Below are 15,312 nucleotides of genomic sequence, written 5' to 3' on the forward strand. Positions count from 1 at the left end.
GTTAAACCTAAAAGTTTACTTAAGGTCAGACATTGTAACTTTATTTGATAATTTTTTCCACAGATTTCAATTGGAACATGCATATTCCTTTGTAGAAATATAATTTATTTGTACACTTTTCTTTAACCTGCACACGGTGCTTTCTTCAAAGTGTTAAATCGACATCATCTAGCAAGTGATTGTGCATATATTTGAGATTGGATGTCATTTCTTAATATTCTCTTGAAAAAAACTGGAGTTTTGGGACAATAAAGTTTCATAAGGTAAAAAAAATAATACATTCTAGTGTGTAAATAAACGTTTATCACCATCTAAATCTGACAAAAAAAAATGAAGTTCCAAAGAAAAGAAGTTCTCACTTAAGACACTTTTTCTGCTTCGACAGCTGAATGACAGACCTGTAAATAGCATCGGTGAGGTTTTTAGCCGTGAATTTTCTCATAGTATTTTCTATATTTTTTAACAATCCACGAAAGACAGTAAAAGGATCCCCGATTCTCCCTCATGTATGTATGTATAAAGTGTATAGATTGTTTAAAAGGTGCCATGATTGCTTTTTTTCTGTTGACAGAGGAGTCTATTCTGCTGTTCTTGGAGGAGCTCCCCTTTAAATGTGTATTTAAAAAAAAATTCTAATATCTTTCTATAATTTGACATATTATAAGAATAAATTGTATTACAAAATTATTAATAAGAAATATCAAATTTGAAGTTGATTTTGTACCAAATCTCCCTTTACTTCCCCTGTTGCTGCTGCTTTGTCATAAAATTTCCACTGATAATCCTTTGTGAGAACGTCGGTGTGTCAATGCGAGACAGCTTGAAATGTGATGTGCCAAATCAATTAAAGTATGTCTATAACTTTCTGACACGAAGAGTGTTAAAGTTATGAGTCACATCATGGAGAAAAGTTTCACTCTGCATTTGTTTTTGTTTTTTTTAAAGCTAAATTCAAGCCCGTATTTTCTTTGCTACACTGTTTAAAAAGTGTCATGTTCATGTGTCACAAACTGCAGTCCAGAATGAACTTGAATGTGTTTTTCTCCTGCTGTCGGGCGGCGCGGCGCTGCCTGAAATCTGAATGTGAGCCGGTCGGGCCCGGCTCCGAAACCTGTTATCTAAGAAGCAAAGGAAAGAGCCGAGATCGGTCGTCACGGTGAGATTATGCAAAGCCAGGTTAAATGTGAATGTGATTTGAACTGGAAAGATTGTTTCTTTAATTAAAAAAGACGCATTAAAGGGGAATTATCTATCTCGTCCTTTATTTTTATTTAAGTAAAATTGTATCATTCCCAAAAAAAAACAGAAATTGACCAAAATATGACATAGAAAATCAGAAAAAATATTTTAAAGCTAATACTTCTTTTTGTGTAGTATAAAAACTGCACTGGTCATAAAGTAAAATAATAGTACTGTTTCTATTTGTGCAGTAGCCAATAGAATTTAAATGTTTAAATCAGACTTATGACACTAATTTTATTTTTTTTTTCATATCTACAAAAGGTAAAAACTTTCCAACTGAAATATTAAAATTAATTGTTGAAAAAAAACTCAGCATAAACATGTATCGTTTACTGAATTACCTTTTTTCTAATTTCAGTATATAAGTTTTATTTTTATTTTACTTTTCATGTCTTTCTCTCTATTTTCCAATTAAGAACAAATATTTCTTATCTTATGAGCATTTTTTAAGCCCAATAAAATTATATGATTCTTATATATAATATAATTTTATAATAGATTGTTTGATGCTTTCCAGTCATCATTATTTACATACATAGCACAACAACAATAAAATAAAACAAAAATAAATGAACAAAATACACATTAACATTTTTTTTGGTAAAAACAAAATTTTATTTTGAAAATAATTTGTTCATTTTAGTAAATTTCCACATATTGGGACTATTTGTGCAATTAAAATTTGTATCCTTTCACTTTTAGTTGAAACATCATTTTTTTCATTTAGCAGTTATGGGATTTTTTTAATATTAAACCTTCAATTTTTACATGATATATATTTTTTTAAGCAAAATTTAAAATAAAATAGCTAATTTGGGGGGAAATTTGATAATTAATTAGATACAATTTTGTACTATATTTTATTCATCTGTCAAGTTAATTGCTCAAATGATGAAAATATGTTTACTAATCATAACTTTCCCCTCGTATTAGCTCATCCACAGTTGGTTTCAACACGTCTTTAATCAGCTTTAAAATACACTAAACAATAACCTATCATCCACATGTTTTTGTTATTTCTTTGTTATCTTGTTAGGCTTCCTTATGAAATGTTGTTTTTTTAATTAAATAAGCATCTAGATTTCAATAAAGGCTTTTGTTTTATTGTTATAGTTATTTTATTATTTTTATAGTTTTTATATTTATTGTGTTGCTTAAATTTTACTGGTGATTTTGAGCACATCTCTTAAATTTATTTGCTTGATCTTTTTTTAAAATTATTAACTCTAGTAACTTCTATTGCGTTATGGGTCAGTTTTGACCCATACATATTTTCTTCAAGAACATGCAAAAATGTATAAATAACTTTTTTCAAAACACAAACGACCAACAAAACAAACAAACTAATAGAAATCTTCAAAAACGACAACAATTCAACAAAAAAAATTGAAATTCAAAAAGTCTTGATGGAATAAATTGATTTTCAGTGATTTTTTATGTAACTAATATGATTTCATTTTGGCTCTTTCGAGACTCCATAAACTAACACGTCTAAATAAAAACAGCCCACTTATTCATAGGAAACTGAAACAGTTCTCAGTGTAGACTGCCAAGCAGAAGTGCAGATCACACCTGACGACACGTGACACCACAGGTAAAGTTGCGGCTCCGCCCCCTTTTGCCTCGACTTGTGTCGTCTGCTTGACTAAGTTGGGGGACAATAAAGGTGAGTTCGATCATCCGGAATCGACACCTGAACGAGTTATTTGAGGGGAACAGCTCAGTCTGCGGGACTGTTTCCGTCCACGGAGGATGAATGGGCACGTGGGCGCGCGGGATCTTGTGACCCAGGATGACACCAGCCTGGCTCTGTCCTCCGCCGGGCAGACCACCGACTCCACGGAGAGGGCCTCCGTTACCCAGCGGACCATCCGAGTCAAGGAGCAGGTCAAGATGTCTATGGCGAGGAAGTCGACGAAGAAGAGTAACGTTTACCTTCTATTATCTGTGTTTTTTGGGGATGTTTTCTGTCTGCTGGAGGCGCCTGCTTTGTTTTTCCAATGGGTTTCTGATATCAATGGTGCTTTGTTGCACTGGCCCCCCCACAATGGCCCCCTCTGTGCAGGTGATCTGCAGCCCAGTGAACTGCAGCTGCTTGGAATATACGTTCATTTACAGGAAACCATGCTACTCTCTCATTCCCCTGTCCAACAGGTTCTTGTCGTGTTATCTTCTTCCAAAAGCTGTCAGGCCTGAGTGCATTCTGGATCACTTCCCAGCAAGTTATGCTCTAACCAGCCAATTTTCAAGTAATCATGGAATAATTATGTTTTGCCACAGTGTTTTTTTTTTTATTATTTATTTGAAAAATAAGAACAAGTACATCCTTAGCAAAAAGTAGTTTATTTAGGTGTACTTTAAGTATACTTGGACTATGTTAAAAGCAAGGTAGTATACTTGAAGTTTACTTTTTTATACTAGTATTGCCACAAAAAATATTTTAATAGTTGACTAATCACCGATTTTTTTTTTAGATTAGTCAACTAATTCGATGTAAAGCACACATCCTAACCACCATTAACTTTAAACAAACTAAAAACTATATATAGCAATACCTGTGATAATGCTAGTGTGAAAGCTGTAAGCTGAATTTGTCCGCTGATAGCTAAAGATGCTGAAATTGATAGCTAAATACGACGAAGTTGATAGCTGAAATCACTGAAGCTGATAGCCAGCTAAAATATTAGCTAAATGCCAAATTAGCAAGCATGCAGCTGAAATATTAGCTAAGCTCCAAAATAGCTTAAAAAACTGAAAAAAAATACTAAAGTGGCTAGCGTGAAGCTGAAATATTAGCTTAACTCCAAAATAGCCTAAAAAATAGGAAAAATACTAAATTAGCAAAAATAGCTAGCGTGAAGCAGCAATATTAGCTAAACACCAAATAGCCTAAAAAACGGAAAAAGTCTAAATTAGCTAAAATAGCTATCATGCAGCTGAAATACTAGCTGAACTCCAAAATATCCTGCAAAAAAGCCTAAGTTAGCCAAATTAGCTAGCATGAAGCTGAAATATTAGCTAAACTCCAAAAAAGTCAAAAAAACTGAAAAAATCCTAAATTAGCTAAATTAGCTAGCATGAAGCTGAAATATTAGCTTAACTCCAAAATAGCCTAAAAAATAGGAAAAATACTAAATTAGCAAAAATAGTTAGCGTGAAGCAGCAATATTAGCTAAACACCAAATAGCCTAAAAAACGGAAAAAAGTCTAAATTAGCTAAAATAGTTATCATGCAGCTGAAATACTAGCTGAACTCCAAAATATCCTGCAAAAAAGCCTAAATTAGCCAAATTATCTAGCATGAAGCTGAAATATTAGCTTAACTCCAAAATAGCCTAAAAAATAGGAAAAATACTAAATTAGCAAAAATAGCTAGCGTAAAGCAGCAATATTAGCTAAACACCAAATAGCCTAAAAAACTGAAAAAGTCTAAATTAGCTAAAATAGCTAGCATGCAGCTGAAATATTAGCTGAACTCCAAATTAGCCTAAAAAACTCAAAAAGTCCTAAATTAGACAAAATAGCTAGCATGAAGCTGAAATATTAGCCAAACTATAATAGACTAAAAAACCTGAATAAATGTCAAAATAGTCCAAAAAGCTAGCATAATGCCATTATAACTTCCAACTTTACTACACTCTGATTCCATATAATATAAAGTAATGACTATCGATTATTAAATTAGTCGTTGACTATTTTTACAGTCGATTAGTCATCGATTAGTCGACTAATCGTGGCGGCCCTATTATCATATTGTAAACTTAATACGTTCCACTTTAGTCTGAAGAAGTTTTCAGTTAGCAATTGGCTTAATTGATCAATTTATACTCCTATAATCCAACTAGATCGAGTCAAGTTGTTAAGTGAAACAACCTATATCATAAAAAATACAATATTTAATGGGAAATACCATTTGGATTGAGGCTCGATATTTACTATAACATAAGAGCGTCATCACTGCCGACAACACATATAATCGGAACAAAAACTGATCATACCATCATTACAGTCCAACATACATTAACACTTTGAATTTAGTGACCATGCAGTGTGGGATGATATTCTAATATGTTCCAACAACATTGGGCTGAACTTCATGAAACTAAAATGTGAATGGATTCTCGTTTACTTGGTTATTTGTACACACTTGGTTACCTTGTATACTTCAAGTATACTCATTTTTGTTAAGGGAACACATGAAAAGTAGAACATTAGAATGTTTTACGGGTCTTTTGGGATATATATGTCCTAGAGTCTCTCCAAGACACAAGAATCAATCCATTCATGAAAAAGTTGCGAGAGTCTAATTCAAAATTATAATTTTTCTTCCCAAAAGCGAATTATAAAATCATAAGACCACCCCTAAAAAGAAAAAGTTCATTTGAGTTTACGAACAAAAAGTGTGTGGTTTCATTTATTCGTGTCAGTCCGTCCCGTGAGGAAACACGTTTGGCTCTCGGGTTACAGAGGTGCTGGGAATGTGTGCGCCGTGACAACAAGGAAATGTTTTCATTCAGCTGTTTGACACAGAATATCTCTGTGTTTCAGATGGAGTCATGGGTGTCACCAATGCATATTCATCAAAGGTAAAAAAAAAAAAATCCTCAATGAACATTTTTTGTTTTTTTTCCTATTATTTCGTCATTGTTGGACGTTTTTGACCCTCAAATTGGTGCAATCATTAAAGCCTAACGTTAGCTGTCACTTTCCATATCTTCCTTTATCATTTGAATGTAGTCAAATGGTTGTGTTGGTGGTCTTCTAATGTTGCTGTGCGCTCTTTCAGCCAATCAGATCTGTAGTGACAACTTTGTAATAAACTGTAAACACTTAATGACTGTGAGAACTGAGTCTCAGAACTATGGAGAGCTGCAAGTCGAGGCTTGATTCTTTAATAATGCTCAATTATGAGGAAAAAGGATTACATAAACTGGATTCTATCTACTCTTTCATTGGGAGTTCTACTTCTGGATAACTTAGACGTATTTATTTACATTTATGTTTTAGGAAATTATTAAAGCAAGCTGCAATACAACATGTCAGGATTTTTTTTATTAGATTTTTATGATTTTTTTTTTAAAAGAATCCAGAAACATCAGTACAGCCAGTACATTAATTTATTTTATTTTATGCATTTTTTTAGGTAAGAAACAAGAATTAAACATTTTATAACTTCAATATTTATGTCTTATTATATCACTCTCTATGTAAAAACTGTTGTTTATAACCAAATTTAATTGGTTTTGATTAAAAAAAAAGTAAAAATCATCAACTACCAAGTTGAAATTAAATCAATTCGGTAGCTTGGCGGCGACACCTAGCCCAACAACCTGCTTTAGCTCGAAGGCTTGCCAAGACAGTTTTAACCCCTTCAGGGCATATGTCGCAAACGTTCCATTAAATCCAGAACTCCACCTTATTTAGCACCACCTTGAACGGAAAAAAAAACACCAAGGAATGTTTATTTTATGTACTTGGAAAGAGTCTGGCACGATAGGGGTTGAAACAACTGGCTTCAAAGTGTTTTTAAAAGACAGCATAAGAGCGCACCCCATACATATATATGTATAAATGGACATCAAATTATTTAACAAACAGATGCAATGTTTTGGCTGCAATAAAACTGCAAAAATAAGAAAAAAAGCAACATTTGTAATTGGAAACAAGAGAAAGAAAGCTAAATCTTTGCTATCTTTACAGATAATCTTTTGATCTATTTTAAAATCAATCCCAGTGTTTTTCATTTTTTTGTTGTAATTATCATTATGTGCAGAAATTCTACTTTTTAACCCAAACTCTGAGAGTTTTACACCCAAATTCCAATATGTTTCAATGTATGTTGTTGCATATATGGCAAATAAAAAACCTTGAACCTTCAATATAAACCTCTGTCAAAGGTTGAAAGCATTGTCATATTTTGTGGGCACCAATTAAATTTTTTAGGGCAGAAATTATTATTTTGTGGGAACAAATTAAATGATTTGTATGTATAAATGTGTATTTTGTGGGCAAAAAATAGCATTTTGTAGCACAAATTACTGTTTTGTGGGCACAAGTTGGCAATTTTTTGGCACAAATTGGTATTTTGTATCCGCAAATTAGTGTTTTGTGGGCATAAATTAGAATTATGCGGGCACAAATAAGTATTTTGTGGGAAAAAATTGTATTTTGTAGAAAAAAAACAAGTGTTTTGTGAGAAAAAAAACTGTATTTTGTGGGAAAAAATAGTGTTTTGTAGAAATAAACGAGTGTTTTGTGAGAAAAAAAATAGTATTTTGTGGGCACAAATTGGTATTTTCTAACCACAAATTAGTTTTTTGGGGCATAAATTTGTATTATGCGGGCACAAATAAGTATTTTGTGGGAAAAAAAATAGTATTTTGTAGAAAAAAAAATGTTTTGTGAGAAAAAAAATAGTATTTTGTGGGCACAAATTGGTATTTTCAATGCACAAAGTTGTATTTTTTAATCCACAAAGGAGTATATTGTGGGCAAAATGAAGTACTTTGTAGAAAAAATATTAGTGTTTTGTGGTAAAAATATTGTATTTTATGAACAAAAATATGAAATAAATGAGCAAAAAAAAGAAACTGTTTAATTATATTAATCATAATAGTAATATGATTCTGTGGCTCCTACTGGGTTGTGGTCTGTAATTATTGGCCTCTTAAAGTGTTGAAGGTTGCAGATTTAAACAATAAGCAGCAGAAAAAAAACATTTTAATTGATTTTGTCTTGATGGGTAGTTTAAAGGGTTAAAGCAAAGCAGTTATACAGTGTTCCCCCGCATATTCGCGTTTCTTTATACGCTGTTTTGCATATTTGCGGTTCGTCACAAAAACTCCAGACACTCGGAAGAGTTTTTTTTGCGTCCGAAGGAGGCGCTGGGGTGCTGAGGTGTATCTCTGCAAGCGGCGCCCCCTCTGGAACGCGAAGGGGGAGTGCCCGTCCGCTACCCCAACCCCCTCTCCATGCTCCTGCATGGAGAAATGGCATCAGCGGACTCAGAAGTGGATGAAAAAATCCTGACTTACTGAAGAAGATAATCGCGGAGGATAATTATCATCTGCAGCAAGAGTTTATTGTTTGATGAAGGAGGAAGCTCCTGGTTAGGGACCCTCCTCAGCTGCTGCAGAAAGCAAACTGTCTCTACAGTACACTCTTTTGTTCCTAACTCTTTATGTTGAGCAATACTCTAATATTCTTTAATAAATATTTTACAAAACATAATCTAAAGTGTATTTGATGAGTATGGAACAGTAACAGACATCCTTTGGCTGCTGGGATGGGGGGTTCTCCATATCCGCGGATGCCTCCAGTCCCTAACCCCCGGGAATAAGGAGGGATTACCGTAGCTTCTAATATTGTGCATTGTTTTTCCACAGCTCAATGGATCTAGCCTCCAAGACAACTCTGCAACCGGCAACCTTGGGAGGGGACCAACCAAGAGGTTGGAGATGTCCCCCCCACCGAGCCCAGAGATATCCTCTCCCAGTCGCTTTAATCACAGCGTGTACCAGAGTAGGGTTCAAACTTCTGGACTTGGCCAATCACAAGTGACAGGAAATGGGAAGAGTTTCCACAGGTCAACATCTGACCCTTACAATCTCAAAACCCCACCCAAACTCTCATCTGCTCCCATTGGAAGGTCCATCAGACAGACAGGAGGAGCACAGTCGAGGCTTTCCAGTCGTGTATCTCAGCAGACTGTTAGAACAAAGAGTGTCAGACAAACTGTTGTCAAACCGGACCAGTACAGTGAAAATCGGCCAAATAATCTTAGGAAAGACTACCAGAAGCCCATGTTTCTGAAATCCTACCCGCCTTCTGTAGCCAGCTCGGGGAAGCTGGTGGAGGCGGAGTCCCGCGTCCAGACAACTCAAGTACAGACGAAGTAAGATCTGCGATCACACTCAGCATATACCTGTAATGTTTGTCGCCAAAGCCCCGTATGACACTTCCTTTTTACACAGCGGGTTCAAGAAGATTCCAGAAATGACTTTGGCCCAGGCCTTCTCTTATTTGATCCGGAACTATGATGATAAGCAAGCCGAGGCGACCAGATGCATCGAAAAGGAGTTTCTCCAGGGATCCGGTTGGAAAAAGATGGTATGATTATGAGGTCGTCGTTAAAGCTGCAGAAAAAGCAGTTTATTATAACCCATCTTTTGGATTCAGGTGTTCCAGTCAGAGTGGATCGAGCAGCTCCTGCAGCTCCTCAGCCACGACAACGAGGAGGTGCAGTGTGTCTCCGCAGGGGCCCTGAGGGTTGTTGTTTACCAGGACGATGAAAAAAAGACGGAAGTGGAACAAAAGAACGGTTTAAACATCATTACTAGTGCACTGAAACGCAGCAGAGACAAGGAAACCAGACGGCATCTTACCGGTCAGTATTACCCACAGGTTTCATTAAGTATCAAATGTCATTCCACTTAATCGGATCTAATATCATAAATGTCATACTGTTTGTCTGCATTTTTGAATTACCCTTTAAAGTAGATGGATGAGAACATTTTTCTTTTTGGAGTTTGTTGCATTCTTTCAGGAGTCACTTAATCATTAAGCCAAAGGTCACATGGTGCAAATTTAAAAGATTCATAACTGATCTTACGTGTGCAAGCTTGAGAAAGAGTTTGGCTGTCTTTGATATCCACTAAACAGATCATCATTTACTTAGTTTATCTGGAGTTAAGCTTTTTAGACAGCTGAAATGCTCTCCTAATGGCCAAACTAGCAAAAGTATTTGGCAAAGATAAAGAAAAAAGGCTAATCTTGTGGCTCTGTTCTTTTTGGAGTAAAGTTTGTACAGATTTTTTTTGGAGTAAAACTCATTTTTTTTAAGGAACCATTTAGATTTGAACCCAAATAAAGCAACATCCTATGCCGTAGAGTCGAACTCACAATTAAACCATGAGAAAAAGACAAAGTGCAAGTGTGTTAACCAGTAAGCCACAGCAAAGGAGTTATTTCCTGATCTCAGCCTTTTTATTTAAGCGTAACAGCATTTTTGGCGTCCGTATGTGACGCAACAAATCTGTGTTAGGCGATACAACTCTGCTTTGGGATAGCACAAGACTGGGATAGTAGTACAGACACTTTCTGACCGTAAATATCCAAGTTCCCAGAGCCAGTGAATGCACCAGAACTGAGGTGACCACTACTGTCGATTTTGATTGGTTCTTCATGTTAGCCCCGCCCCCACACACCAGAAATTTTTAGATTTGATACAGGAAAAAAAATAGTTGAAACAGAAATTTTGAGTTTTTAAATCTACAAGCAGAAAATCCGAGGCTGAAAATAATTAAGTTTATATTAAATATTTTTAAATATATTTTTTTATTTGGGTTTCAAATCTTAGTGACCTCAAACGGGCTACATACTTATTATTATTTTAATTATTGTTTAAAAAACTCCAGCACTGAGGTATGGCAGCATCAACACATTCCCACTCCCAAGTCGTCAGATATTAACGTTTGGTCAAGGACCCCTCACTTTTTGATATTTTGGGAGTCCCCAAACCGGAATCGGTCCAGTACCACAAGGTGGAGTGGACCAGTACTCAAACCAGGTCCCTAATCCATCACCGGGTGCAGATGTAGATGCGCTACTAGACGTAGTACGGGACCCAAACTGGTACCAGATGCAGTACCGGGAGTGAACTGGTCCTCGAGACGCGTCCAGTACCATTACCAGGACCGTTATTCCAACCCTAACTCGGCACTAAACGCAAACCAGATGTTGTACTAGACATGGTACTGGATGTGAACCGGTACTATGTTAGGGTGCTGGTATGCTCATCGTGGTCCAGTACCTGGACTGGTACCAGTTTGCGGCCTTGAGGTTAGGGACCCATGATGTATTGGCAACAGCCAGGACGCAAACTGGCACCGGGTTTGGGTACCGGTACTGGATACGTCCCGAGTACCAGTGTGCGTCCGTTACTACATCCAGTACCATGTCCCGAGGGTTGCGGACCCTTGATTTTACAGCTAGCACGTCAATAAATGAGGAGTTGGGGACACCCAAATCCCCCAAAAAGAGGGGTCCTCAACCAAACGTCAGTCTGTGACGATTTTGGCATTAGAGAGCAAAATCCACCTTACAACCACATTACACAGCATAACAGCAGCATTTTATTCTATAAATCAAAACTATTAAAGGTTACAGATATAGTAAACTATAGTACAGTGTAAATAATGTATTAAGCTTGCACTTTATTATTTTATTTTGTGTTTCAAAATAAAAAAAAAATCAAATCAAAGTCTCTAGAGTTTGCAACCAAATATAGAAAATATCTGCCGTGGTTTTAGACGGCAGACTGAGGCGAATGTGGACAAACAGGTGAAAGTATGATTCAAAGGAAAACGCCTTCCTCATCAACCGTCACGTTCTTCAGCGTTGATTTAAGCTTTCAGCACGGCTATTTGCACATAGAACATTCTGCAGGGGAAAGGAATTCAAGTTTGGAACAAAAGATTATAAGACACAAATGTGTAAGAGAATGTTAGTCATGTCAAACATGTAGAAATTGCTGTTATGCCACAGAAAGAACATTTTGTGGGAAAACTTCTCTTATGGTGAAAATGCTTAATATTCAAATATGTAAAAGAAATTACTTAATTTGTAGCAGAAGTATTTTAAAATAATTTATCTGAAAAATTCACAAATATATTTCCATTTTCCCCACAGGACTTTTGTGGAACCTTTCTGCTCTTGACAAAATCAAGGAGAAATTCTCCGAAATGCACATTAAAGTCTTGACCAGTGTAGTTCGGGTGTCGAGTTCTGGAGTAGCTGAGAACCCCAAGGACCTCCTTGTCGCTGATGATGAGGCTTTCTACAACGCTACAGGCTGCCTACGGTGGGTACAAATATTACTGGATTGGCCTTTGCCTGTCTGCTGGTATACACAGTGACGTTCGTGTGCAGGCGCCATTGTTATCACGCCAACAGAACCTTGATCTTCCGATGTTAGAACAGCAGATATCAACCACAAAAAAAAAAACAGCTGCTCACCTGATTTTCACAAAACAAAGCCAAAATTAAAGCTTTAAAAACAATTGATCCTGTGGTATATTTAAATATTTAGTATCTCTAACATTTAATTTGTGAACAGTGCTTTCCAGTGTATCAAATATACAGCTTCTAAATATCCAGGATTTTTAATTTTGTCTCTATACTAGAATCTATATGACTGAGCTTGTCAATCGAGCCCAGAATGGAGCGAGATTGATGAAGTTCAGTGGCATGATATGAGGAAAAATTTAAAAACTGACCTTTTTTCAATAAAAAACACCTTTAAAAAAAAAAACACCCTCCACCACACATATAAATAAAATTAGGTAAGCAACACCTCATAAAAATCTGTCACAATAAAAATAAACAATAAGGAACTACAACTTGTATTATCTTTGATTATTTTTGCATTACATACATCTCAGTTATATTCAAAAATGTTATTATAAAATTTCAATCCACAGTTTACTTTATTGAACTCAGGTTTCCTTCATTTGTCTGGAAATTTAAACTGCAGGATATTGTTATAAAGCAGATATATTTATATGCATTTTATCATAAACTACAGAACAAACATAGCTACATTTTGCTCAAATTAAGCAAATTAATAAACAATTTGTGTCCACTAACTGCTGTTTTATACAGGTACAAAGTATGCAAAGTAGTATTGCTTAGTTATTAGCATTTGTTAGCATGGTTGTAAACATGTCTAATACATAGCATTTTAGCTGCAAATCTTTTTGTAAAAGTAATTAATTTTATTCCTGCACTACAAACCTAACATGTATTTTTTAATGGACTATGTGATGCCATTTATTGCAAAAAAGCGTATTAGGTGTGAGAAGATTTGAAAATGCTAACCTAGCTAAAAAAACAAAACAGAGACCGAACCCAAATTCTTCCTGGCTAGCGTTAGCATGGAGCTGCTAGCGCTGGGAAATACATAACAACATCGTTTTTATAACTTTAAAGAGGTCGTGCTAAAACAAAAAGTCATTACTTACATTTAGATTTAAATGTGCTTTAACTTAAATTTGTTTCAGAGCATACCTACATGATGAAAAGCGCTTCTCCTCCTCCGCGGCGAGGGTTAGCTCTTAAAAAACCTTTGTTGGGCAGCCCTCCCCCTCAGCAATTCATAACAATAAGATGATATTGTAAATAAAAATTAAAAGTTTTTTCTTCTTGAAAACAACAAATAAGCCCAATTTTAGGTGATAATCTTTAATCATTTTTTTTTATTTTTATTGAGTACTTAATGAAGTACAGTGCAATCAACACATTAGAACTCAAGCTCATACAAATATAAGCATTAACATTAAGTGGGGAGACAAGAAAGAAGAAAATACAGGAGAATAAACAAATAGACAAAAAAATGCAAGATTTAATGTCTTCATGCTATTAATTCAAGAGATTTACGGATGTCTTGTGTTTTTTGAGCTGTTACAGATTTATTATACGTGTTAGCACCCAATTATGCACTCACTTCCTGATTTATCTCTATTAAAATGTAATTACTAACCTCTAAAAAGGAGGATTCCTCTCGATCGGATTATTATAATTTGTGCAACTGACTGCAAAACATTTTGTGATTCTTTGTGGACTCTATCACTTCTTCGTTCCAAGACGTCATGTCGCGTGACGGCCAATCCAGTAACATATATCAACAGTCCAACCACTTGTCAGAAATTACTTTCACACAGTTTTTTTCTCAAATCAAACCAAGATAAATCTTTTATGACTCACCGGTTTCTGTCACCGATGAACATGTTTGACTTTGCCTGACAAAGTAGGAAAGTGAAAGTGATCTGTCTGCCACACCTTTCTTCTGAATTCTATTAAAAGACGTAAAAAAAACGGATTCTTTGAAATTATAGCCACTTACTCTGTTGTGGTTCTGGTGAAGTTTCCATCATGACCCGTGACTATGAGTCAGACTTTCCTTTATATATGTTGACACACAGCTCCTCTGCTAATAGTAACACTTATTATTGAACAGGGATTCTTGTACATAAACTTAAACGACTCTCTCCCACCAAAGAAAAGAAAAATCATCTTTGCATTTTCCTATTTTGCAATTTTTCAAGATTTTGCTGTACTAAAAGTCATTTTTCTGACTAAACCAATCACTATCAATGACTGTTTTGACTGCAGAAATCTGAGCTCTGCTGGCCCGAAAATCAGGAATACCATGAGGAACTGCGAAAAACTAATCGATTCTATTGTTTACTACGTCCGAGCAACTGTACCCGATTGTCGGGGCGACGACAAGGTAAAATAAAAAACACGGCTTATTACACAACAAATGGCTTCCTAGTTTGCAGCAAACAGGAATGTCTACTTTTTCTGTCAGATAATCCCGAAATAAATGTGATAAATCAAAGCGTGAAAGTGTTTGTCAATCCGTCACCAGGAATTGACAGCTTATTTTACGGTATTGGCATCAACCTGATATGTTTGTTTACTTTTTGAAGTTAACAGAGAACTGCATCTGCATCCTGCAAAATCTATCATACATGGTTGATCGAAGCCCAGAGCTTTCATCAGAGCTTTCATCGGAGCTTTCAGAGTCTTCATCAGAGCTTCCATCAGAAGTTAAGAGGAAGGCCAAAGAGCCGGAAAAAACCTCCGTTGGCTGTTTTCCATCTCGCAGTGCCAAGGAACCACAGGTAATCCACTTCAAAAACACAAACGCACAGTTGATCTTAAAGATCTGCACTTTCATGTGAAATTTTTCTCATAATGGTGGACATTTATGAAGAAAATTATACTTAATGTTGCATTTATGAGTAATTCTTTATCGCTGTGAATCAGGAACAGATGAAAATACTTCCTGATAATATGTGATGCATCCCTAAAATTGGTTGTTGATTTTACAAAGTATTTTATAAAGTATACAAGTAGAGATAATGGTTCCACCCACCAGGATGTAGCTCCAGTTGCATCAGAATCCAGTTTAAGCCACTAAGTAAATAATAGCTTTTCTATGGCAACATCCATTCAAAAAGGAAGTTGGAGGGTCCATGGTCAAGTCCAGTGGGTTTAAAGAGTAGC

At 35.6% G+C, this 15,312-nt stretch overlaps 1 protein-coding gene across 1 annotated transcript in view; it reads left to right on the top strand.

Annotated features, from left to right (window-relative positions):
* The first annotated feature begins 2,787 nt into the window (after positions 1–2,787).
* LOC112157121 (plakophilin-2) overlaps positions 2,788–15,312 on the top strand; it is a 17,046-nt gene continuing 4,521 nt past the window's right edge. The window contains exons 1-8 of the mRNA XM_024289675.2: positions 2,788–3,166; positions 5,791–5,828; positions 8,628–9,136; positions 9,216–9,351; positions 9,421–9,628; positions 11,932–12,103; positions 14,413–14,530; positions 14,733–14,927. Of these exons, the coding sequence (XP_024145443.1) occupies positions 2,995–3,166; positions 5,791–5,828; positions 8,628–9,136; positions 9,216–9,351; positions 9,421–9,628; positions 11,932–12,103; positions 14,413–14,530; positions 14,733–14,927 (1,548 nt within the window). The 5' untranslated portion in view covers positions 2,788–2,994. The remainder of the gene's footprint in view (positions 3,167–5,790; positions 5,829–8,627; positions 9,137–9,215; positions 9,352–9,420; positions 9,629–11,931; positions 12,104–14,412; positions 14,531–14,732; positions 14,928–15,312) is intronic.

Source organism: Oryzias melastigma, linkage group LG23, assembly GCF_002922805.2.
Source record: "Oryzias melastigma strain HK-1 linkage group LG23, ASM292280v2, whole genome shotgun sequence".
Taxonomy (NCBI): Eukaryota; Metazoa; Chordata; class Actinopteri; order Beloniformes; family Adrianichthyidae; genus Oryzias; species Oryzias melastigma.